A 26758-nucleotide genomic window follows, 5' to 3' on the forward strand; every position below is an offset into this window, starting at 1 on the left:
AGAATGCCCTCAAAATGTGCCCCATGTGATGACATTGTAGACTTGTTGCCATAATTTGACTTTCAATTATCATATAAGAAGATGGTTTTCCACTTCTTACTTGTGTGCATTTTCTCCTATTGATTATAATTGGTTATGTGTTTAAAATCTAAGAGTGCATGCCCTCCTCTTCATATTGGATATCGCACAAACTTCCATCATATTACATATGTTCATTTTACAAACACGTGCTTTATTTCATTGTGTTCGTTGCTCTTCCAAGTGAATATTTGTACAATTTGAGTATGTGTCACTCATTGCCTTAATTACATGTTGGACAAGTTTGTAAATAACAAAATAATACACGTTTTTTCGTCCGTCTGTTCGTGTAGATACGATATAACAACGAATGATGTTTTGTCACAAGAGGTTTCAATTGAAATCGAAACGCATCAACAACTTGACAGGGCAAAGATCGCTTCCGTCTATATCATACAACGGAACGGCTCGAATGCCAGGCTTTAGTTCTGAAATCGGAAGGCAAGTTTGTCCACCGAAGTCATCCTTGCCCTGGTCATGGTCGAGCACCTCAATACTTAAGAGGGCCAACTCAGGTACTCTTAGAGGGAACTCAAACTCCTCATCCCAATGAGGGGTCCAATTGTCAATTATAGTTTGTGTCCTCTTCATGACAGTGTCTGCTTTGACACCAGCAATGCCCACCTATAACATTCTCCTTTATGTCAGTGATACAATAATGATGTATGTTGTTACTGTTGTTATTGTTGATGATGATGTAGTTAGTCATTCATATTTGAGGTTTAAAACCAGTCATATTGTGAAATGCACATACAATATAAAGTTTACAAAATCAAAGTTTTTGTTCATGAAGAAAATAGTGATGCAACTATATATGTATATGCATGCATGTGCACTATGATGATGATGATGATATAGGTATGTATACTTACCTTTACATAGAAGTCAGGAGGTGTATATGAATCAAAATGAGTCCTTGTAAACTTTTTCCGCCATCCTTTTCCTTGATAAAGTTTCACCTGCAAGGGAATCAATCTCATATGGAGTGTAAGTGAAATATGACATCAAAGTTATAAAGAATCGGATATGATTGTGTGCATCGGAATGTGTATGTGTGTGTGTGTAAAACAAAAGGAGAGAGAGAGAGAGAGAGAGAGAGAGAGAGAGAGAGAGAGAGAGAGAGAGAGAGAACAAGAAGTTGTATTAGACAAGAATGAAATACATCCAACAATAACTTAGTTACAAAGGGTTGGTTTAAGTACCAACTAACTTAGGGCAACTGCCCTTTCTACTATTTACAAGACTAGCCTAGTGTGTCCAATGCTAGTGTGAAAGCCATTTCATTGGGGAAGTTGGGTTTGATTCTCAACATGCCCCTTCGAACACAACTTCTGGTCGCTGAAGAGATTGTCTCGTTGTTTTGACTCGTTTCGGCTTTCTAGATTTCACGGCTCCATGGCCGGATGGTCGGATGGCTCAGCTTCAATTGTTTCGTACTCCTTGTTCGGCGTGTCTTAGAGTCCCCTCAGTCGGCTTCGATCGACTGGTATTCGGTTGCTGCATTGTACTCGTTAGTTGTTGTACTCCCCCTCAAGTTTGGCAATGCGGCTATCATTAGGCCAAGGTCCGCCATGAATTGCTTGAGCTTGTCGACTCCTAAGGCTTTGGTGAAGATGTCGGCCACCTGAAGGTTCGTGCTGATGTGCTACAGGTTAACATCTCCAGCCCGAACACGCTCTCGGATGAAGTGATAATGCACTTCAATATGCTTCGTGTGCGCGTGGAACACTAGGTTCCGAGCTAGAGTCCATTTGATGGAGGTGCCACCCTTTAGCAACTGCAAGTGTTGTGCAATGATTGTCTGAACAATTGTCATCTTTGCCACAGAGCAAAGGTCTCCTCATAATCGACTCTGTGTGTTTGAGCATATCCCTTAGCTACGAGTCGTGCCTTGTAGTGGTTCACTGAGCCATCGACATTATATGTTGAAGACAAATGCAAGGAATATCGCTCGGCCACAACCGAGTAGTAAATCACTTCTATAAGAATCAAACATAGAAATGGGAAGTGGAGAGTACACAAAGAAAATGACACAGGATGTTTATGTGGAAAACCCTAATAGGGAAAAACCCACAGGAGCCCACAAACTCCGAACTATCACTATGAAGAGAAGGGGTACAATCAGAGACTCGGAGGCAACGACCTCGAGCTCTGTTTCTTCGCACAGTGGCGGTTACAACAGAGTATCGCTCTGTATCTCTCTCTCTATACAACAGTTACAACAATATGACAACAACACAATCACACACTAAAGTGATTGCCCTAAGTCATATTTATAGTTGTATGAACTTAGGGCTATTTACAATATAGCCTCAATGGGCTTATTCAAGACATATTTACAAATATGTCTTTCTTCCGGTTCTCATCAGGTCTCCTCCGGTTTCAAGATCTCTTCCAGTTCTCATCGGGTTCTCTTTATTCATCACTGGATCCCATCCGAAGAGACCAATTTCCCAACAATATCCCCCTTCACTCCGGTATGGGATGACTTGTAAGTCCGATCCGCTTCAACATGCGTCCAGCTTGTCGGGTGTCAGCACCTTGGTTAGCATATCCGACCCGTTCTCCTCCGTGTGGATCTTCGTCAGCAGGAACTCTCGATCTTCAACTCGCTCCCGGATCCAGTGGTACTTGTGCTAGATGTGCTTCATTCTGGAATGGTATGCCGCGTTCTTTGCAAGGTGGATGGCACAAAGCCGGTATTCCTTTTGCCGGATCCCTAGCTCTCCGATAAAGTCCTTCATCCATAATATTTCCTTGCCGGCTTCCACGATTGCCATGTACTCCGCCTCTGTGGTTGACAACACAATTGTCTTCTATAGCCATGACTGCCATGAAACGACTCCCCCTGCATAGGTCATGACATATCCGGAAGTTGATCGGCTGGTGTCCACATCAACCGACATATCCGAATCGGTAAAGCCTTCCATGAGGGGTTTACCGGAGCCGAATCGGAGGCAAATACTTGAAGTGTTGGGAGACAAGTCCCTCAGGATGGGAAGGGAGAAGAACAGTGCTGATGAACAAACTCGGCAGAGGCCGATAGGTCGAGGCCGAAACCGTATGACGAGTACCCGGCTACGGAGAGCCGGATGATGCAGACCCGGTGAGAACCGGATGAGAAGTACCCGACTACGGAGAGCCGGATGGTGCAGACCCGGTGAGGACCGGATGAGGAGTACCCAGCTACGGAGAGCCGGATGGTGCAGACCCGGTGAGAACCGGATGAGGAGTACCCGGCTACGGAGAGCCGGATGGTGCAGACCCGATGAGGAGTGCTCACCAGATGAAGAGACATATTCATAAATATGTTTCTGAGAGTCCATCATGGCTATATTTGTAAATAGCCGAAAAGTCATATTAGTATAAATATGACTTAGGGTAAACTTTTAGAGGTTGTTGTTATTCTTGTCTGCGCGAGATCAGAGCGCGTTACTGTGTACAGAGAGAGAGAGAGAGGAAGAGGTCATTGCCTCTGTTGTAACCGCCGCCTGTGGCGAAGATCGTGAGCACGAGGTTGTTGCCTCCGTAAACTCACTGTTGTACATTCTAGCATAGTGATAGTTTGCAGCCTGTGGGCTGCCTTGGTTTTTCCCTAGTTTGGGTTTTCCACGTAAACATCATGTGTACTCTTCTCTTCTTTGTGTCGTGCGTTTCATTTCCCGTTTTTCTGTGTATGATTCTAAGCTCGGTTGTGGCCAAGCGTTGCGTATAGGGAGCGTTTCAGTTCCCGTCAAATGGTATCAGAGCGAAACGACACAGAAAATGGACGAATCGTTGGTAGGCATGTTTAAGCTCACCGGCTCCAACTATTCGGTGTGGAAGTCGAAGATGAGGGACATGCTCGTGGTTAAAGACCTCTGGCTGCCGGTTCAGTTCGGGGACAAGAGACCGGACAAAATCGACGCCGCGATATGAGAGGTGATGCACATGAAGACCACGACATACATACGGTGCTTCATCGACATGAGCCTATACAACAACTTCAATGAAGAGAGCAAGGCTCATGAGCTCTGGGAGAAGATCGACATAATGTTTCAAAACAAAAATGTTGTTAATCAGGTTTCGGTATTCTGGAAGCTGGTAAGACTCCGGTACCAAGATGGCTCCAGCATGGCGGAGCACATGAATGCCTTCTAGGGGCTGATACACCAGGCAACATCATTGGAAGTACCTCTTGCCGACGAGGTACCAGGCAACATCATTGGGCAACGCCGGGCCTGAAGGAAAGCGGTTATCCCTAGCAAGAGTAAAGTCGAGCTTGCTAGATGAGGAGGCGTGTCGAAAAGATAAAGATATGAGCTCCGACTCCAAAGCGCTCATTACCGAATCGGAATGCGGAAGACAAAGAAACCGTAGTCCCCAGAACCGGGAAAAGTCGGGGACACGGTCAAAGTCAAGGGGGAGACCTACTTGCTTCTATTGCGGCAAGACGAGACACTTCCAGAAGAACTATCGGCATTTCCGAAAGGACAAGGAAACCGACGGTACCGATTCGAAGCGGATACCGGACCGGAACGGTAAAGACCGGAGGGGGCCGGACCGGAAGGGGACGACGACAATTGCGACAAGTGAAGAAGAGTTGATGCTCATCACCGAGGAGAGTGAGATAAACCTTGCCGGCGACGAGATGACCTGGGTGGTCGACTCCGGAGCGTCGTTCCACCTTACCCCGGACTGGAAATGCTTCTCATCCTACTTAGCCGGTGATCACGGCTGTGTCCGGATGGGGAATGAAGGGACATGCCGAATTGTCGGCATAGGAGATGTGTGGCTGACAACACCAACCGGATGCAAGTTGCTGCTGAAGGATGTCCGATACGTTCCAGAGGTTCGTCTGAACCTGATATCAGACGGTCGGCTAGATGATGAAGGCTACACGGGTAGCATCTGGAACGGTGTCATGAAGTTCAGCAAAGGGAGCCTGATTGTGGCTCGGGCCGGGAAGGTCAACACATTGTACCCGATGAGTGCCCGGTTATGTCTGGAAGAAGTGAACATGGCATCCGACACTACCGGTGAGTTGTGGCACAAGAGGCTGTGTCATATGAGCGAGAAGGGGATGAAGAGGTTTGCAGACGACAACCTCATTCTAGTGAAGAACGTGCACTTGGAGAAGTGCACTGATTGTCTGACCGGTAAGCAAAACCGGACCTCCTTCCGACCAAGGCCACCGATGAGACGTAATGCACCACTGGAGTTAGTGCATACGGATGTGTGTCAAGTAGACATGAAGTCACATGCCGGAGCGCAGTACTTTGTGACGTTCATAGATGACCACGGCCGGAAGCTGTGGGCCACACCGTTGAAGACGAAGGATCATGTGCTATCCGTCTTCAAAGAGCTCCACGCAAGAGTAGAAAGAGAAACCGGCCGGAAGCTGAAGACGGTTCGAGCAGATAACGGAGGAGAATACCGGGGGCAGTTCGATGAGTACTGCCGCTCGAAGGGAATCCAGCTCGAATTTACCGTGCCGAAGACGCCGGAACTAAACGGACTAGCCGAGAGAATGAACCAGACCATAATGGAGAGGGTCTGGAGTATGCTAGCGCATGCAAAACTACCCAAGAAGTTTTGGGCTGAGGCATTGTCGACGACGACATATGTGATAAATAGATCACCCTGAGTACCCTTGGACGGAGACACGCCACAGAGAGTATGGACCGGTAAGGAAGTATCCTACCGGCATCTGAAGGTGTTCGGGTGTCTCGCGTACGTGCATGTAGCTAAGGACCGGAGAGGAAAGTTAGATCCAAAGACCCGGCCATGCATATTCCTCGGTTACGGTGACGATGAGTTCGGCTATCGAGTGTGGGACCTAGTCGACAAGAAGGTATTCCGGAGTCGAGATATTATCTTCATGGAGGACAAGACGCTCGCTGACTGGGAGTCGGAGAAGAAGATAATGAACTCCGAGTCGATCGGTAAGGACCTACTCTACGATGAGCAGACCCAACCAACAAGAGACCAGTTAACACTCGAAGGACCAGCCAGTTACGGTGAGGATACCGAACAGGCTGAAGAAGTAGTCAAAGCTGGAACCGGAACCGGCCAAGACCCCGAATCGGATTCGGATGAAGAGCAAATGGAGGAGCCAGTTACCGAAGCCCAAAGACGGAGATATCCTCTCAGAGAGAGAAGGGCGCCCCAGAGATTTTCGGATGCAGAGCATGTTTTGCTGACCGATGAGGGGGAGCCGGAAAGCTTCAAAGAAGCGAAGGATGACACCCACAGCCGCAAATGGTTAAGTGCCATGCAAGATGAGATGGATTCCCTGCATGAGAACCATACGTACGAATTGGTGGAGTTGCCGAAAGGAAGGCGGGCACTCCGAAACAAGTGGGTGTACAAGTTGAAACCGGGAGATGCCGGCAACCCCCCAAGATACAAAGCCAGGATCGTGGTGAAGGGATTCCAGAAGAAAAAAGGCGTGAACTTTGACGAGATATTTGCCTCGGTAGTAAAGATGAACTCCATCCGGACGGTGCTGAGTATAGCGGCAAGCATGGACCTCGAGGTAGAACAGCTAGACGTGAAGACGACATTCCTTCACGGCGACCTCGAAGAGGAGCTCTACATGCAGCAACCGGAGGGATTTGTGGAGAAAGGGAAGGAGCACCTGGTATGCCGGCTGAAGAAGAGCCTGTACGGACTAAAGTAGGCTCCTCGAAAGTGGTACCGGAAGTTCGATTCATTCCTAACCGATCAAGGGTACCACAAGACGCAGGCCGATCACTACGTGTTTGTGAAGAAGTTCGAAGGAGGCGACTTCCTGATACTCCTTCTGTACGTGGATGACATGTTGATCGTTGGATGGGACCAAGTCAAAATACGGATGCTGAAGAAGGCTCTCAACTAGACCTTCTCAATGAAAGACTTGGGTCCGACAAGACAGATGCTGGGCATGCATATTATTCGGAACCGGTCAGTGAAGCAATTATGAATGTCACAGGAGAAGTACGTGACAAAGGTGCTTCACCGGTTCAACATGTCAGATGCGAAACCGGTCGGATCAACACTTTCGGCAAACTGCAGGCTATCCGGTAAGCAAAGCCCGAAGACGAAAGCAGAGAAGGCGGATATGATGAAGATTCCATATGCCTCTGCCGTCGGGAGCTTGATGTACGCAATGGTGTGTACCCGACCGGATATAGGATACGGAGTCGGAGTCGTGAGCCAATTTATGAGCAATCCCGGCAAGGAGCACTAGAACGCGGTCAAATGGATACTCTGGTATTTGAAGGGCACTTCAAATATGTGTCTCCGATTCGGCTCCGGAAAACCTCAACTTGACGGTTTCACCGATTCGGACATGTCGGCTGATGTGGATACCAGCCGGTCTACATCCGGGTATGTGATGACATATGCAGGGGGAGCTATCTCGTGGCAATCGAGGCTGCAGAAGACAGTTGCATTGTCAACCATGGAGGCGGAGTACATGGCGGCTGTGGAAGCCGGTAAGGAAATATTATGGATGAAGGACTTCATCTGAGAGCTCGGTATCCGGCAAGATGAATACTGACTCTATTGCGACAGTCAAAGTGCCATCCACCTTGCTAAGAATGCGGCCTACCATTCCCGGACAAAGCATATCTAGCGAAGATATCATTGGATCCGGGAAAGAGTAGATGACCAGGAGTTCGCACTGACGAAGATCTACACGACCGAGAATGGGTCAGATATGCTGACCAAAGTCCTAACACCCGACAAGCTGGATGCATGCCGGAAGAGGATCAGACTAGTAAGACACCCCATGCCGGAGTGAAGGCGGAGTTTGTTGGGAGACAGGTCCCTCCGGATGGGAAGGGAGAAGAACAGCGAAACCGTATGACGAGTACCCGGCTACGGAGAGCCGGATGGTGCAGACCCGGTGAGAACCGGATGAGAAGTACCGGGCTACGGAGAGCCGGATGGTGCAGACCCGGTGAGAACCGGATGAGGAGTACCCGGCTACAGAGAGCCGGATGGTGCAGACCCGGTGCTCACCGGATGAGGAGTACTCGGCTACGGAGAGCCGGATGGTGCAGACCCGGTGAGGAGTGCTCACCGGATGAAGAGACATATTCGTAAATATGTTTTTGAGAGTCCATCATGGCTATATTTGTAAATAGCCGAAAAGTCATATTAGTATAAATATTACTTAGGGCAAACTTTTAGAGGTTGTTGTTATTCTTGTCTGCGCGAGATCAGAGCGCGTTACTGTGTACAGAGAGAGAGAGAGAGGAAGAGGTCATTGCCTCTATTGTAACCGCTGCCTGTGGCGAAGATCGTGAGCACGAGGTCGTTGCCTCCGTAAACTCACTGTTGTACATTCTAGCATAGTGATAGTTTGCAGCCTGTGGGCTACCATGGTTTTTCCCTAGTTTGGGTTTTCCACGTAAACATCCTGTGTACTCTTCTCTTCTTTGTGTCGTGCGTTTCATTTCCCGTTTTTCTGTGTATGATTCTAAGCTCGGTTGTGGCCGAGCGTTGCGTATAGGGAGCGTTTCAGTTCCCATCATGAAGTGCCCGTTCAAGTACCAGAGTATCCATTTTACCGCATTCGAGTGCTCTTTTCTAGGGTTGGTCATGAACCGATTCATCATTCTGACTGCGTATCCAATATCTGATTGAGTACACACCATTGCGTACATCAAGCTCCCGACCGTAGAGGCATATGGAATCTTCATCATATCCGACTTCTCTACCGTTGTCTTCGGGCTTTGCTTACCGGATAATCTGCAGTTTGCCGGGAGTGTCGATCCAACTGGTTTTGCTTCTAACATGTTAAATTGCTGAAGCACCTTTGTCACATACTTTTCCTGTGACAACCACAATTGCTTCTTCGACCGGTCCCGGATGATGTGCATCCCCAGTATCTGTCTCGCCGAACCCAAGTCTTTCATTGAGAAGGTTCGGTTAAGGGCCTTCTTCAACATCCGTATCTTGACTTGGTCTCGTCCGACAATCAACATGTCGTCCACGTACAAGAGCAATATCAGGAAATCTCCTTCATCAAATTTCTTCACAAACACCCAGTGATCGGCCTTCGTCTTGTGGTACCCTTGATCGGGGTCATGAAGGAGTCAAACTTCCGGTACCATTTCCGAGGAGCTTGCTTCAGTTCGTTAAGCTCTTCTTCAGTTGGCACACGAAGTGCCCCTTCCCTTTCTTCTCAAATCCTTTTAGTTGATGCATGTAGATCTCTTCTTCGAGGTCTTTGTGTAGGAATGCCGTCTTGACGTCCAGTTGCTCTACCTCGAGGTCCATGCTTGCCGCTATGCCTAATACCGTCTAAATGGATGTCATCTTTACTACTGGGGCAAAGATCTCATCGAAGTCTACTCCTTTCTTCTGTTGGAAGCCCTTCACCACGATTCGGGCCTTATACCTTGGTGGATTTCCGGTGTCTCCCGGTTTCAGCTTGTACACCCACTTGCTTCGGAGTGCTCTCTTTCCCTTCAACAACTCCACCAATTCGTATGTGTGGTTCTCATGCAGGGAATCCATCTCATCTTGCATGACACTCAACCACCTGCGGCTGTGGGTGTCTCCCCTTGCTTCTTCAAAGCTTTCCGGCTCCCTCTCATCGGTTAGCACACATGCTCTGCATCCGGAAATCTTCGGGGGGCTCTTCTCTCCCGAAGAGGATATCTTTGTCCTTGGTTTCTGATTGCCAGTTCCTCCGTTTTTTCCTCATCCTCATCCGATTTTGGATCTTGTCCAGTTCCGGTGTCTTCTTCTTCTTCGGTCGATTCGGTTTCCTGTCCGTATCCGGCCGGCTCGTCGAGTGTCATCTGGTTACTGTCTAACATCTGGTTTTCAATCGGGTATATCCTTTTGTCCTCAAGCCGGTTTTCAATGGATGATCCGGAGTTCGTTACCTTCTTCTCCGTCTCCCAGTCGGCAATGGTCTTGTCTTCCATGAAGACTATTTCCCAACTCCGGAACACCTTTCTGTCGACCAGATCCCACACCCGATAACTGAACTCATCATCATCGTATCCAAGGAATATGCATGGTCGAGACTTCGGATCCAGCTTTGCTCTCTTGTCCTTCGCCACATGCACGTATGTGAGACACCTGAACACCTTCAGATGCTGGTAAGACACATCCTTACCGGTCCATACTTTCTGCGGTGAGTCTCCGTCCAAGGGTACTAAGGGTGATCTGTTTATCACATAGGTCGTCGTCGTCAACACCTCAGCCCAAAACGTCTTGGGTAGCTTGGCATGTGCGAGCATGCACCAAAATCTCTCCATTATGGTCCGGTTCATCCTTTCAGCCAACCCATTTAGTTCCTACGTCTTCGGCACAGTGAATTCGAGCCGGATTCCCTTCGAACGACAATACTCCTCGAACTGCCCGCAATATTCTCCTCCGTTATCTGCTCGAACCGCTTTCAGCTTCCGATCGGTTTCTCTTTCCAATCTTGCGTGGAGCTCCTTGAAGACGGATAACACTTGATCCTTCGTCTTCAACGGTGAGACCCACAACTTCCGGCTGTGGTCATCCATGAACGTCACGACGAACTGCGATCCAACATGTGACTTCGTGTCTAATTGACACACATCGTATGCACCAACTCTAGTGGTGCATTCCGTCTCATCGATGGTCTTGATTGAAAGGAGGTGCGGTTTTGCTTGCCGGCCAGGCAGTCGGTGCACTTCTCAAGTTGCACGTCCTTCACCGGAATGAGGTTGTCTTCGACAAGCCTCTTCATCCCCTTCTCACTCATGTGACATAGTCTTTTGTGCCACAGCTCACCGGCAATGTCGGATGCTACGTTCACTTCTTCCCGGCATATCCGAGCATTTATCAAGTACAATGTGTTGACCTTCCGGGCTCGAGCCACGATTAAGCTCCCTTTGCAAAACTTCATGACACCGTTTCGGATGCTACCTGTGTAACCTTCATCATCTAGCCGACTGACTGATATAAGGTTCAGTCGAACCTTTAGAACGTGTCAGACATCCTTTAACAACAACATGCATCCGGTTGATGTCGTCAACAACACATCTCCTATGCCGATAATTCGGCATGTCCCTTCATTCCCCATCCAGACACAGCCGTGCTCACCGGTTGTGTAGGATGAGAAGCATTTCCGGTCTGAGGTAAGATGGAACGACGCTTCGGAATCGACAATCCACGTTGTCTCGTCGACGGCAAGGTTCAACTCACTCTCCTCGGTGATGAGCATTAGTTCTTCTTCACTTGCCGTGATCGCCGTCGTTCCCTTCCAATCCGGGCCTCGCCGATCCAAACCGTTTCCGTCTGATGACTTCTTCGAATCGGTACTGTCAGTTCCCTTGTCTTTCCGGAAATGCCGATAGTTCTTCTGGAAGTGTCCCGCCTTGCCGCAATAAAAGCAAGTATGCCTCCCCCTTGACTTTGACCGTGTCCTCGACTTTTCCCGGTTCTAGGGACTCCGATTCCTTTGTCTTTCGCATTCCGATTCGGTAAGGAGGGCTTTGGCGTCGGAGATCACCTCCTTGTCTTTCCGACACACCTCTTCATCTAGCAAGCTCGATTTGACTCTTGCTAGGGATAGTTGTTTTCCTTCCGGCCTGGCATTGGCCAATGTGACAACTAACGTCTCCCAGCTATCCGAGAGGGAACCGAGCAGGAGTAGAGCAAGTACCTCATCGGAGAGAGGTACTTTGAACGAGATTGCTTGGTGTATCAGCCCCTGGACGACATTCATGTGCTCCGCCATACTGGAGCCGTCTTGGTACTAGAGCATCACTAGCTTCCGAAATACCAATAGTTCTTCTGGAAGTGCCCCGCCTTGCCGCAATAAAAGCAAGTAGGCCTCCCCCTTGACTTTGACCGTGTCCTCGACTTTTCCCAGTTCTAGGGACTCCGATTCCTTTGTCTTCTGCATTCCGATTCGGTAAGGAGGGCTTTGGCGTCGGAGATCACCTCCTTGTCTTTCCGACGCGCCTCCTCATCTAGCAAGCTCGATTTGACTCTTACTAGGGATAGTTGTTTTCCTTCCGTCCTAGCATTGGCCAACGTGACAACTAACGTCTCCCAGCTATCTAAGAGGGAACTGAGCAGGAGTAGAGCAAGTACCTCATCGGAGAGAGGTACTTTGAACGAGGTTGCTTGGTGTATCAGCCCCTGGACGACATTCATGTGCTCCACCATACTGGAGCCGTCTTGGTACTAGAGCATCACTAGCTTCCGAAATACCGAAACCTGATTAACGACATTCTTGTTCTAGAACATGATGCCGATAGTCTCCTAGAGTTCATGAGCCTTGCTCTCTTCATTGAAGTTCTTGTACAGGCTCATGTCGATGAAGCACCGGATGTATGCTGTCGTCTTCATGTGCCTCACCTCCCACACCGTGGTGTCGATCTTATCCGGTCTCTTGTCTCCGAACTGAACTGACAACCAAAGATCTTTAACCACCAACATGTCGTTTATCTTTGACTTTCACACTGAGTATTTGGAGCTGGTGAGCTTGAACATGCCGCTTTAAGATTCTTCCATTTTCTATGTTGTTCGCTTTGATACCAGTTTGAAGAGAAATGCACGGAATATTACTCGGCCACAACCGAGTAGTAAATCACTTCTATAAGAATCAAACACAGAAATGGGAAGTGGAAAGTACACAAAGAAAATGACACAGGATGTTTACATGGAAAACCCTAATAGGGAAAAACCACAGGAACCCACAGACTCCGAACTATCACTATGAAGAGAAGGGGTACAATCAGAGACTCGGAGGCAACGACCTCGAGCTCTGTTTCTTGGCACAATGGCGGTTACAACAGAGTATCACTTTGTATCTCTCTCTCTCTCTCTCCGCCATCACCGTCGCCGTCATCTGCAGCCGCTGTAGCCGTCGCCGTCGCCGTCGCCGTTTGCTCTCTCTCTCTCTCTCTCTCGCTTCCTCGTCTCTGTGTAACGGCTCTCTCTGCCGTTGCTGTCGCCGGTTAATGTCGTCGTCTGACGACTACCGTTGACTGCGGCCGTCGCCGTCTGCAACCGTCTTCTACCGTCTGCTGTCATCGTCTGCTGCCATCGTCGACCGTCTGTTGCCGTCGTTTGACGACTGCCGCCGTCACAGGGTGTTTCTTCTCCGTTTTCTCTTGACGTTGTGAAGTGTCATTTTCTTGACGAGTTCGTGGGTGGGTTCTTTTGGTGTGCTCGTCGCGTGCTACAAATTGTCGATGTGATTGCGACATACACACAAACTCAGCTAAGTCTCGAACCCATCTATTTTACCTTTTTTTCTTACTGACACCACAATGACGTCTAGACAAACTAAGGAACATAAGGATATACAAGACGAGGCTATAAGTAAGGAGGACTTTTTAGATATGTTTAATCGTTTAACAAAAATAGAGATGGATATGAAAAAATGGGTGAAAGACACCGAAACCCACAAGAAAAAAGATAGAGAGGAAAAAAACGCCCTCAAGCCGAAATAGAACAACTTAAAGTAGAAAACACCGACCTTAAAAAACAACTTAAGGACATCGAGGTATCTCGAGAAGACGGTGAAATATCCTCTATAGAGGATATAAAGGACGAAATTAAAAAAGTTAAAGAGGAAGTTAATAATAACATAGAGTTAGCTAAAACGGGTTGGGTAGATGTGGTTAAAAGAAACATTAAAAAAGAAATAAAAGATGAAAATATTGTTAATACCACCCTTGAAGAAGAGAAAATGCGTCAGGCCCGACGCTTAAATGTACGTGTCACTAGGCTCAAGGAAGGTGCATCCCCAAATGAGGACGCACAAACACTTGGGAAAATGTTAGGGTACATAGAGGCCCTACCTATCACCAAAGCATGGAGGGTCGGGCGTGACACAACTAGGAAGAGAGCCTTAGTCCTTCAATTTAAAGACTTAGACTCTAGAATCACTTTCTTTAAGAAGAGACCAATCCTTCGAGGAATGGATGGGGACCCCATCTATCTCGATGAAGACCTCATTAAGATGCAAATTGAGCATCACAAGAGTTGTATGCCACGAGTTATGCAAGCTCGTAAAGAAGGCCATCGCGCCTTTTATTGAGACGGGCGAGTGATCATAAATGATCGCACTACTTATTGACGGCATGTGGCCCATGTGACAGAAAATGCACTTAGGATGACCCTATGGAATTGTAATGGCGCACTCTGGGCACACCCCGGCCGCCTAGAGGAGATACTAAAGGTATCTGATATACTTTTCTTGGTAGAAACACATCAAAGCCCAAATAGAGGACTCCCATGGGTCGAAGGATTCCGTTGGGAGTCCGCTTTTAGACAAACCTCACGTTGACACACTACTAGGGGATCTGGAGGTGTCGCGATACTGTTTCGTAGAGAGGTACATAATAGGATAGAAATAATGAAGATAGACCCAAAAGCTCGCTTTATGTGGGTGAAAGTCTCCACAAGCAAAGACCAGGCAGTATTTTTCGCCATTTATTACTTTCCCCCAAAAGGATCCCGTTATAATATTGGTGGCTTGACGAGATTAGTCGATGAAGGAATGCCACATGGGCCTTCTCCATACGAATCCCTATCGGATGACATAATCCGATATTCTTCCCTAGGAGAAGTATTTCTTGTAGGAGACTTCAATGCGAGAACCCAATCCCGACAATGCACAGTATTTCAGATGAATAGAAACCTAGAAATGGTAAATGTTGATCCTTTAAACATAGGCACCACACGTAGATTAAAGGATCAAGGTGCGGATGCCATGAGCTTTGGTCATCATCTACTCGAACTTGGCAGTCGGCACCGGATGGTCATATATAATGGTTTAGCTAAGTGGCCGGGCTCGGAAGAGCTCACATGTTTCCCACATGGAGGAGGGGAAAACATAGTTGACTATCTAATAGGGTGCCCTGAAGCTACCCACATGATTAACCCTTCCGAGTGGCCCCATGCCCTATTGGCGTAGACCATAGTTTCTTATACTTCGAGCTAAAATGTGATATCTCTAAGGTCACCAAGTCTAGTCAACCATGCCATCACACCACAATACATTTCACACATGAGCTCTCTGACATATACTCTCAACATGTTCAGGCCCATCTCCCCTCCCTTGATCCCTCCCTACCGTTAGAAAGCCTTAGTACAAAACTCACACACATCCTTCACTCCGCAGCAGCTAGCAGTTTCCCATATACAAAACACTCAAATCAAGGTAGATCAGGATCAATGCCACAAAATAAATGGTATGACGAAGATTGTAGGGACTTACATAAACAACTTACAGTATCACAACTCAATGGTAGTATTACCTCCATACAAGCTCGCAAAGAAATGCGTAAGATGACACGTCGTAAGAGACGAGCGTGGGAGGCATCCCAATACTGGGAACTCTACCATATGCTCATGAGTAGCGATTGCGCCACGGCATGGAAGAGACTACGGGAGCCAAGACCACAAACACCCATCGAAGATCCCGAAACTTGGCACACATATACAGAGAGACTTTACCAAATCCCAAACCAACCACCCATTCCAATGCCTTCCACACCCCGGCCTACCACGGGGACATTTTTCACGACCTCTAGGGTCGTGAAGGTCATAAAGAAATTACAACATAGGAAGTCCATGGACCACACAAGATTGCGAGCAGAACACATTATATATGCGAGAGAGTGCCTAGCTCCCTTGCTAACTCTAATCTTCAATCGTGTCCTTGCGGAGGGTTTTCCACCACAGTGGACTATGAATACAGTGGCCCCCATACATAAAGGGGGGGACCCCATGGACCCAAATACATATAGGACCATTATGATAGGCCATACCCTTGCTAAGTTATATGGTGTAGTAATGGAAGCAGAGCTTAGCGACTATATGGAGACCCTAAACCTTCGTGCACCTGAACAAGCTGGCTTTAGACGAGCCTTCTCCACTATTGATCATATCTTCACACTTAGATGCCTAATTGACCAAACTAAGGCTCGCAAGAAGAAATTATATTGTTGTTTTGTGGACTTCCGCAAAGCCTTTGACACAGTCCCTAGAGAGCGGTTGTTTGATAGACTTAAAAGCTTGAGGATACCAAATGATATGGTATGGGCCATCTACGCACTATATGAACAAGTGTCCGGGTGTGTCCGATGCCCAGGTGGCCTATCTAATCGTTTCACTAGCACTATTGGTGTAAAACAAGGTTGCCCCCTATCACCGACGCTTTTTGGGATCTACATTGATGAGATCACATATTTTATTGCTCGTGAGGGAGGCACCGGAGTGGTCCTTGGGGATACACAGGTTCGTATCTTGCTTTATGCGGATGACATAGTTTTACTCTCTGAATCCGAACACGACCTACAGAGGCACCTTAATGCCTTAGATGACTTTTGTGTACAACGAGGATTGGTAGTGAATCTAGGGAAAACGAAAGTCCTTATCTTCCACACATCGGCCCAAGTTAGAGCTAAGTGTCACCTAACTATCTCCCATAGCCTAGTCGAGGTGGTTGGATCATACGTTTATCTCGGAGTCACTTTTAGTGCCCGCTCAGGTAAATTTTCGATGACACAGGCAGCGAAGGATAGACTCACGAGAGGACATGCATCCCTCTCACTCCTAGAGAGACAATGCCACCAAGCACACTTTCAAGAGCCACGGACTAAAGGGTGGCTCTTTGACTCATTAGTGACCCCCTCCCTCATGTATGCATCAACGGTTTGGGCTCCAGGATTACCATCTTTCATGTGGACGCAATTAGAGAGACCATTGGTGATGATGCTATCACGCCAACTCCGAAGCAAATCGACTGTACCACATGACATTATTAGGGTTGAGTTCACGTTAGCCCCAATGTTAGTAGAGGCACTTTTTCAACTTGTAGTCTTCATTCATAGGATACATAGCCAACCACATGATAGAATATCTCATCAAGCCTTTAAGGCCTCTCGATCATTGTATGAGTCCGGCTATACTAGCTCATGGTATGGCATGATGGTGAGTTGGCTTCTTGCGAATGGTCTAGACATTAATAACCTACCTCCCCTTAGGTACAACCACACGAGTGATAACACTTTAATCTCTCATGAGGACCGCAATAAAGTAATACGCCAAGAAATATGGCAAATTTACACTCGGTGTAAATGGATCACCCCACTAGAGCCACTCCTATCTAAAATGTTGTACTATAAGAAACACTTCATGCACTTCTTTGAGTTAGGTTTTATCACCCGACCAAAATATCTAGATGTATTCTTACCACATGCACTAAGGGTTGCCATTGGACAACTTAGAATATCATCTCACCAACTTGAGATTGAGAATGGTCGTACTAGTGGAGTCCCTAGGGAGGAAAGGATATGTAGGTTATGTCACATAGAAATAGAGGATGAGTACCACTTTACATGCAAGTGTCCAACCTATGCCGAGATAAGGGCAAAATACCAAGACATACTTGGTTCGTCTCCCATCCTTCCCAAACTATTAGATACTCTAGATATAAAGAAATTAGGCAAATACATTCTAGAGCTAAAACAACACAGAGAGAATAAGTTACAAAATGTTGACAATAATGTTGCTAATGATCACGAACATGTAACAAATGAAGTTTTTTAGGAACCTGAGGAGACAACGAATGCCGACACACTTGCACCACTCGGCCTTTCCATTGATGAGGCAGAAAACCAGAGAAGAACCAGACGTCCTCAGGTGCCGGGTTTCAAAGCAACTCGACGTGATGTGGAAGCAATATTGAAAATAAGGGAATGTGAGCTACACCGCCTAGAAGCCATGGCTAGGGCACTCTCTAAATTGGAACCCACATCAAGACCCTTTGACCCCCCACTTCTTTTCGAGAGGCTTGGGTGGAAATAAAATTAGGCTTAGTGTATAGTCACTTTCGAGTATACTACATATTGTACACTACTAAAACTCTTTTAGTTTAAGTTCTATTTTTTACTTTATTTTATTTTAGGTATGATGACTGGATAAATACTCTTTTGTTGTAAACCAATTGTCTCATGGGCCAAATTTGGCCTTAGAAGACGTTAATATATCTTTCTTTCTTTCTTTCTTTCTATACAACAGTTACAACAATATGACAACAACACAATCACACACTAAAGTGATTTCCCTAAGTCATATTTATAGTTATATGAAATTAGGGCTATTTACAAATATAGCCTCAATGGGCTTATTCAAGACATATTTACAAATCTGTCTTCTCTTTCGGTTCTCATCGGGTCCACCGATCCGGTTTCCGGATCTCTTCTGGTTCTCATCGGGTCTCCTCCGGTTTCCGGATCTCTTCTAGTTCTCACCGGGTTCTCTTTATTCATCACTGGATCCCATCCGGAGAGACCGATTTCCCAACATATGTTATTTTATATATCCATCTGCAGTCGATTGCTTCCTTATGTGGAGAACGAGGGATGAGATCCCATGTCTCGTTCTTGCATAACGCCCACATCTCCTTGTTCATTGCTTCGATCCATCGTGGATCCTTAGCTGCATTGGACAATGTTTCTGGTTCTCGAACTATCGCCACCTTCATCATAAAGGCATAGTGATATGCCATATAGTCGTCGTAGCTGAATCAGCTGACAAGGTTTCTCTCTCTCGTGGAGCGATGGAGTTTCTCGTTGGTAGTGGTAATAGCTTTCTTTACACCATTCGTCCGGATCATTGAAGTATGAAGGTCGTCGAGGTCACTATCGAGTGAGTGTGTCGACTCATTGTTGATTGGGTCCTCGTACTTTGGCATTTTGGCTTTCCCTTTATCTAGCTTCGGACTCGATCGAGATGTGCTTTGATCACTTGGAGGCTCTTGAAGTCCACTAAGTTTGGTCGTAATTGGATTTTCTTCCCTTTATCTAGTTTCGAACTCGATCGAGATGTGCTTTGATCGCTTAGCGGCTCTTGAGGTCCACTCAAATTGGTCGTTATTGGATTTTCTTCAAACATGTGCCTGAGTCGATCTTCGTCTTCTATCTCTTGGTCGGTCGAGTGTGGGTCGACTAAGGTTGAAGTTGGAGTTGTCTCTGGTTTGTACCAGGATGCCGATTCGTTGAAGACGACGTCCCAACTCACTCGAACTTTTTGGGTAGATGGATTGTAATATTTGTACCCTATTTGTTCAAGTGAGTACATTACGGGGATACATTTCTCCGACTTGGGATCGAGCTTTTGTCGCTTCTCATCGGGAATATGTACATAAGCGATTGAGTTGAATATCCTGACATGGGATAAATCCGGCTTCTTCCCAAAAAAAATCTTGTGGGGTGTGACATCGTGCACTCCTAAGGCGGTGCACCGATTCATAAGGTAAACGGTTCTGTTTGCCACTTTTGCCTAGTACGACTTTGGCAGGTTCTTCTCGTTCATCATTGCTCTTTCCACCTCTAATATGTGCTAATTCTTGCGTTCGACTACTCTATTTTGTTGAGGTGTGTCGACATGAGAACTCTCGTCGAATTCATTCCTTTCGGAGATAAGCTTTGAATTCAACCGAGAAGTACTATTTACCCCCATCTGATTGAAGGCATTGGACATGCTAACTTGTGGCTTTTTCAACTTCATTCTTAAATTTTTGGAATCCGAACACTTTGTTCTTCTGCCGAATGGGGTAGATTTAGGTGTGCCTGGAGAAGTCGTTGATGAACGTGACATAATATTGGCATTCGCCGAATGTGGTTGTTTGTGCTGGTCCCCAAACGTCAGGGTGGACTACGTCCAAGACTCCTTTGTTCACATTCCTCTTTGTTGGGAATGGAAGTCGTCGTCGTTTGTTGTTGCTGAACTAGCACGCCTCACATATGTTAATGCTCTCTCTTCCTATAAAATTTGGGAGTTCGATGATGACTCCTTTTGATTGCATGTTTTGGAGCTTCTAGAGATTGATGTGGCCGATTATCTTGTGCCACAATTTCAAGTCGGTTTCAACTTTGAGGCCTTTGCAAACATGGTCGACTTCACCTCGTTTGACTTGAGGATGAACATTCGGCCTTCTTGTTGACCATGAGCTACGAGTCAACCTCTTTTTCAATGAAGCACCCTTCATTGTTGAACTGCACTTGCATGCTTTGTTCTACTATCTAATCGACTGAAATAAATTTTTTCATGATGGTTGGAACATGCAAAACGCTCTTAAGGTAGGTTTGTTTGCCATCGTTCTTGAATGGAATATTTCCGACATGCCAAATGGGGTGAGTAGTGTCATCCCCAGTTTCGACATAGTTGGGTTGATCAAGCTTCCTCAACTCTTGGAACCAATCTTCGTGAGATGTCATGTGATTGGATGCTCCAGAGTCAACAAACCATACATTGTTTGAGGAAGAGGTGTTGGTTGAACCCTGTGCCGACATTGAGTGTGCTTTATGCCTCATTATAGCCATTCCGCCATGGTCGTCATAATCGGAATTTGTGGCATAGTTCGTGAGTTGTCAACTGGTTGAAGCCGACTCTAGTTTCTTCTTTCGACACTCCTCTTCGTAGAGGCCGAGTTTTCCATAGTACCTGCATTCGTAGTGTCATCCCCAGTTTCGACATAGTCGGGTCGATCAGGCTTCCTCAACTCTTGGAACCAATCTTCGTGAGACGTCATGTGATTGGATGCTCCAGAGTCAACAAACCATACATTGTCTGAGGAAGAGGTGTTGGTTGAACCCTGTGCTGACATCGAGTGTGCTTTATGCCTCATTACAGCCATTCCGCCATAGTCGTCATAATCGGAATTTGTGGCATAGTTCGTGAGTTGTTAGCTGGTTGAAGCTGACTCTAGTTTCTTCTTTCGACACTCCTCTTCGTAGTGGCTGAGTTTTCCATAGTACCTGCATTCGATTGGGTTGTTTTGGTGGCTTGGTCTGGTAGGATGGCTCCCCCTTCTACCGAACTCCCTAGGAGTGTTCCTGGCCTTCTACCAAAGATGGGAATTGTGTTCTCAGGTTGACTAACTCTATCGACCTCTGTTTCCTCAGCCGAATCCTCTTCCGTCATTCGACTAAGAGTAGAGAATCTGACCATCGGGCGCATTGCTCCTTTATCGAACGTGATTTTCTTCGACCAACAGTATCGACTGAAGGTCGAAAAAGGAGGGAGGATTCTCCCTTGCAAGAATAGTCGATTTGATCGTGTTGAATCGTGGTGCTAAGCCGTCAAGACATATTTGCACCATTTCATCGTCGTCGATGATGACATTAATCGATCGGAGGGCATCGCACAGCTCCTTGATCTTCAAGGTATAGCTGGTGATCGACATATCCCTCTGTTGTATATTGTTGAACTCTTGTTGGAGTTGAAGCTTGTGTGCGGCCGTGTTGGTAGTGAAAACCCTCTTGAGGTTGCCCCAAGCTTCTTTTGGCTTTTTGCCTCTTTGATGTGGCTGAGCATGTGATGATGGGCGCATGATGCAAGGCAATACAACATGTGACTTGCTGCTTGCTCCTAAGTTGGGTGGTCGGCATGTGTTGGGTTAATTTTTGTGTGCTCCTTTGACGTAAGTCCAATAGCCTTGACCGACAAGGTATTGGTGCATCTTGTACTCCTAGGATGCAAAGTTGTTTATGTCAAGTTTCTCTGTAGGAAGAGCTTCCCATCTGAGTGTTCATGTTGAACTTCTTCTTCTTCTCTATGTCAATACAAACTGTGCAGGTTGTTGCTATAGAGATAAACCGGTTATTCTTGAAAATGAGCTTAGGAAGGCAATGGGCTTGGATCAAGCTACCATGCGCTCGGATACCATGTAAAGCATCGGATATGATTCTATGCAATGAAATGTGCATGTGTGTGTGTGAAACAAAAGGAAGGGGAGAGAGAGAGAGAGAGAGAGAGAGAGAGAGAGAGAGAGAGAACTTAGCCCAATGGATGTAGCTCAGTTGGTAAGGTTGCCCAATGGAGACTAGGTGATCATTGGTTCAACCCTTACATTCCACAGTGGCATCTAGTGAATTAAGAGATATATATATATATATATAGAGAGAGAGAGCTTAGCCCAATGGATGTAGCTCAGTTGGTAAGGTTGCCCAATGGAGACTAGGTGATCATTGGTTCAACCCTTACATTCCACAGTGGCATCTAGTGAATTAAGAGATATATAAGAAGTATATAATAGAGAGGTAAGGAAGTTGGGTTTCGAACCCACAACATAATGCTTGTAGTGCTAACAACTTACCACTAGGGTAAGGTAATTACAATAAAGAGAGAGAGAACTTAGAGACAAAGAACAAGAAGTTGTATTAGACAAGAATGAAATACATCCAACAATAACTTGGTTACAAAGGGTTGGTTTAAGTACCAACTAACCTTCCTACTATTTACAAGACTAGCCTACTGTGTCCACTGCTAGTGTGAAAGCCATTTCATTGGGAAGTTGGGTTTGATTCTCAACAAAAGTCAATACTGATGTGTCATATTCGTGCTCCATGATACACTAGAAATCAATATCCTAATTGTATCATCAGTTTTGCCTTCATACATGCATGCATGTCAATTTGTTTCTTTAAACTGAGATTGTGATTATAACATGTTTGACAAAACCGGCAATAGGAAAAGGACTCGAACACTCACACGCATGCCCTAACAGCTAGCCTTTTGTAACAATCTTGGACCGATGATTTATTTCTCTCATGAACTAAAAACACCGACTTGAGCTGCAAATACGAGCCACATTCCACGAATTCAAATTGAGAAGTTAAAGAGTTGCAAACACTTGGACATACCATCAATTGATCCAAATTTCTACAAATGAACAAGTCGGGAATCGAAACTAAAAAGAGACAAGCTTCCTCTGAGGTGAATGTAGATGATATCAGGTTGCAACTCGCAAGTTGAAGTCATCATAAGGAACAATTTCCGCAACATACTTATGACAAATGAAGTAGCGAGAGGTCTATCCCTTATCGACATAAGATAAATATCGAGTCGAAAGCAAATGAATGGTAGGATTTCCACCATCAGCATGGTTAGGATGATGGGGCTGTTTCGATGCATACATACACATGCACACATTATATTTATAACATGATATGTATATGAACTCATGACCTACTCTATATTTGAACCTAGATCATCATTTACTAGCTGTTTCAATGCATACACACACATGCACACATTATATTTATAACATGATATGTATCTGAACTCATGACCTACTCTATATTTGAACCTAGATCATTATTTACTGCTAGGCATATTATGTTGGCAGCACATTTGCAAACATAACTTGTTTTATGTTATTGCAACCCAAAGTTGCTTTCAAAACTTTGGTCAGAGTCTTAGCCGAACATTTTCACTCCTACACCTAAATTGTGATCTAGTGCAACCTTTGCCCATAGATTGTCTCCTCTGTATCTACAAATCGTTTCAATGCTCAAACAAGAATTTCTTATTTTTTAGTACCCAACTATCATATAGAGATAGGTTGTTGCTGATCGCAAAGGATGTACCTTTAAAGTTTGCTTCACTTGACGAGGCTGCATCGGATTAAAAGCTTGTTGATCAATCAGGAAATCGGGTTTCTTGACATATCCACTCCCTCCGTTTGCTCTAAATAAACCATGAAGTAACCAAAGTGGTTTTCCACACCCCTGAAATACATTAAACAAAAGCAGTAGCCTCAAATTATCTTCAATCAATATATTAAAATGATTGAGAAGAAAAATGAGCTTAACTAGAACCATTGCAGACCTGCATGTTCAAAGCCACCATTTGTGCACCATGTGACAATGCATCCATTGGGCAATAGTTTGATGAGTTCACACGGATGCCTTTTGGGTATATCCTAAGTAGGTTCTTCCTGGTAAACCTGAAGCAAATGATATACAAATCACATTCTGAATGCATGATATTCATGGCATTTGTCCACTTACTACATACCCCACAACTGCATCTGGATGTCTTTTGGCTACTTTGGAAAGCTCGGCTTCACTCAGGCTAACCCTTTTTACATGAGGTTCTGGTGCAAGAGCATCCTTCAAAGATACACCTCGACGTTTTCCGGCTCGGATTGCAATCATATCTCTATATTCAGGAGGTTCTATGTCTGGAGAGTTTATGCCCTCATCGGAACAATCAAGGGGTCCAGAAAATGTCACCGATGAATCCTCTTGTTCGTTGTCAGGATTTTCTGCCGTTTCATCACTGTCCGATAAGTTGTCTTGTTCAACTTGTATACTTGAGCTCACTTTGACATTTTGCACTCTTTCAAGATACTGTTTTGGTGGTTTTGTTGAAATTATGATCTTCTCCATCAGTGACTCTGGTGATGGAAACTCTTCTAGACCCTCATGTGACTGGGGAGGACAGTAAAGAACCTTCCCAAGGACCTGATGAACGATCTGCAAGACAGTCCAAAAACCTTAATGCCCTTAATATCACGTCTCTCCATAGAAATTCAACAGTTTCTTTCATGCCAAAACAGTCCCATGTTTCTTTCTTCCTAAAGTATGTGGATAATGTGTGTGCATATATCAAACAACTATTTGACCATCCAGGAGCTTAGTCCTTGGTACATCTTTCTCATAGCACTTAACAATGCGTCCACCCAGCATAGTTTACATGCAATGGACAAGCATTCCCAAAAGCCTTGTCCTGGAGCAGGGTTATTTGTATCAGAGGAACTACTTCACCACCCTAAATTAACCTAGTTCTACACAAAGTTATCTTTGTACCACTTAATCATGTTTCCTCCAAGCATCATACATGGTCTGAGATGGCTTTTCACTGTCCATGAGTGATGATGTTCTACACCCCTCTGCCGAAAGGCTCGCAAAAGGCCTGCCATCACCATGGAAACACCTCAGGCAGACCATCGACGGTCTCTGGGTTCAGATTCGCTAGACCCAACCCTCAGAGCTAATCCTTTTCCCGAAATTACAGATCCATTTCCATACCTGGATTGTTCTATCAACCAGGGGCTGTTTCCATGCGTTGTTGACAAGCATTTACAGACAGATCCTTTCATTTGTATATACATGTTCATGCCCTTACTGAACTAGGGAACGACATAAACGACCGCATGCATATAAAGCTATTCAAATATAATGAAAGGAACTATGTACCTTTGCTGCTTTTGCTTGTAGGGAAGATGTTAGATGGTCCTCAAAAGTGATGACCACGGGATACTTGCTCTTAACGAAAGAGTAGTCCTTCAAAGCATGGATACACTCTTTGAAATCCACAGGTGGAGTTAAAGTTCTGATCGACACAATAGGTAACCACATCAAGGCATGGATAATGATTAGATGGTTAGAAACAATGTTGTTATGAGCATACACATAACCCTTAGGAGTCATTTGGTCATAAGGGTAGCTGGTCCTTTATATACTATGAACCCTGATCTTTATCCAGACCATAGTTATGTTACAGGCTTGATTTAGCCACATAGCCATCCATAACCTAATGGATTAATCTTTATCACACAAGGATAGGTGCTCACACTTTATGTACCATGAAATTAACCCTGGATATTTGCGTCCCGACCATAGCTATCCAGGCATACATTATATGTCTACCCATCTCACTGTCCATGAAGTGATTAAACTCAAGCCTATTGACTCTGAAAGGTCATGTTTATGTTTCATAAAAAGACTTGAAAGCGTTATGGAAATGCAAAACCATGGGCTGCTTTTTAATCATACCTTCCATGCTTCACATGGATGCCATCTTTCCTGGAATTTGGCCACAAATCCAACTCGATAACTCGGACACCTCTCTTCAGAGCGTCAATAATGGGTTGAATACTACACTTACTGTTTAACTGATTACCAGTAAGGTAAGAATTATGCCCCGTAAAGATATAGTAGTGTGACATGGGGAGAGTCATATCATGGTGCACCTGTATCAACATGTATACATACGTTTCAATGTTATATTGACACATCCACATCGGTGTATTAATAAGATGTGTTTAGATTTTAAAGCAAAACCTGCTCCTACCTTGCCATGTATAGGTGGATTGAGGTTCTCATCGAAGAGGTATCCGAAGAAGTCATCAAAGGAAAACAATGGTGTTTGCTTGATCTTCTGCTTCAGATTGAAAACCCTATCCACGAGGTTTTGAACTTGCGACTCCGAATCGGGAATACTTTCACACTGAACCTCAGCCAAGAACTTCTCCAAATGGCTTGCCGTCATATGCGACTCGTTTTGGGAGTACTTTCTGAAGAGCTCTACCACTTCAGCGGGAGGCGAGTGGTCTTCTTCGAACTGGTGACATGATAGACATGAAATGCAGCTCTTCAATGCTAGCATTTTGACTCACTCACTCACTCAATCAATCAATCAATCAATCAATCTGTCAATCAATCAATCAATCAATCAATGAACCACTCCAATGTTAAGTTCGTATATATATACATAAATAATCTGCTCTTTCTCTGCAATATCATTACTCAGTTTCTGGCTAATCTCTCTTCTGTTATTACTAAACTTTCCTTAATACTATGCAAGGGTCCATAACCAAATGCCCTCTTCTTTCTCCTAGCTAGCAAGGAATGATACTCTGTCTGATCGTTTCCTCTCTGCATCCTGTCGGAGGAGGACCTTGTTTCATTAACCCACACAAACAAGACACAACAGTGTCCACGTTCTGTCGTATAGAGAGAGAGAGAGAGAGAGAGAGAGAGAGGTCTTGAATTGGTCAAAAGACTTTCGTTGTGGGTCATTTGTCAACGTCTCCACTTGGGTTGAGGAGGGCCGGGCCCCGGAGTTGACCTTGGAACAATCCACCCAACTGAACTAGAATTTATGAAAAGCTTAGGGGAGTTGGGGA

The 26758-nt window shown here is 45.5% G+C and overlaps 1 protein-coding gene across 2 annotated transcripts; it reads right to left on the reverse strand.

Annotated features, from left to right (window-relative positions):
• Positions 1 to 361: 361 nt before the first annotated feature.
• On the reverse strand, positions 362 to 26533 carry LOC147852229 (phosphoinositide phospholipase C 6-like). 2 transcript variants are annotated; one of them, XM_087334170.1, is made up of 9 exons: positions 26429 to 26533; positions 25924 to 26193; positions 25626 to 25822; positions 25047 to 25182; positions 23863 to 24323; positions 23674 to 23791; positions 23433 to 23573; positions 951 to 1037; positions 362 to 702 (listed from the first exon to the last, which is right to left on the reverse strand). In XM_087334170.1, the coding sequence occupies exons 1-9, from the start codon at positions 26441 to 26443 to the stop codon at positions 412 to 414; spliced, it is 1716 nt and encodes a 571-aa protein (XP_087190296.1). In that variant the 5' UTR covers positions 26444 to 26533; the 3' UTR covers positions 362 to 411. The 2 variants fall into 2 exon arrangements, with proteins under 2 accessions (XP_087190296.1, XP_087190295.1); XM_087334169.1 differs by lacking the exon at positions 26429 to 26533 and having other exon boundaries at positions 25924 to 26421.
• Positions 26534 to 26758: the final 225 nt, after the last annotated feature.

The sequence above is a fragment of the Azolla caroliniana genome, unplaced genomic scaffold, assembly GCF_043228905.1.
Source record: "Azolla caroliniana isolate FFs.n. ecotype wild unplaced genomic scaffold, voAzoCaro1.0.p SCAF_18, whole genome shotgun sequence".
Classification (NCBI taxonomy): domain Eukaryota; kingdom Viridiplantae; phylum Streptophyta; class Polypodiopsida; order Salviniales; family Salviniaceae; genus Azolla; species Azolla caroliniana.

Bases quoted from the DNA above. Each gene is read 5' to 3' on its own strand.
- LOC147852229 (XM_087334169.1), bottom strand. From the start codon at position 26,238: ATGCTAGCATTGAAGAGCTGCATTTCATGTCTATCATGTCACCAGTTC. The intron at 23,574-23,673 runs GTCTGCAATGGT...AATGTATTTCAG, and splicing joins TGGTGGCTTTGAACATGCAG to GGGTGTGGAAAACCACTTTG. The intron at 1,038-23,432 runs GTACATCCTTTG...ATTCCCTTGCAG, and splicing joins AAGTGAAGCAAACTTTAAAG to GTGAAACTTTATCAAGGAAA.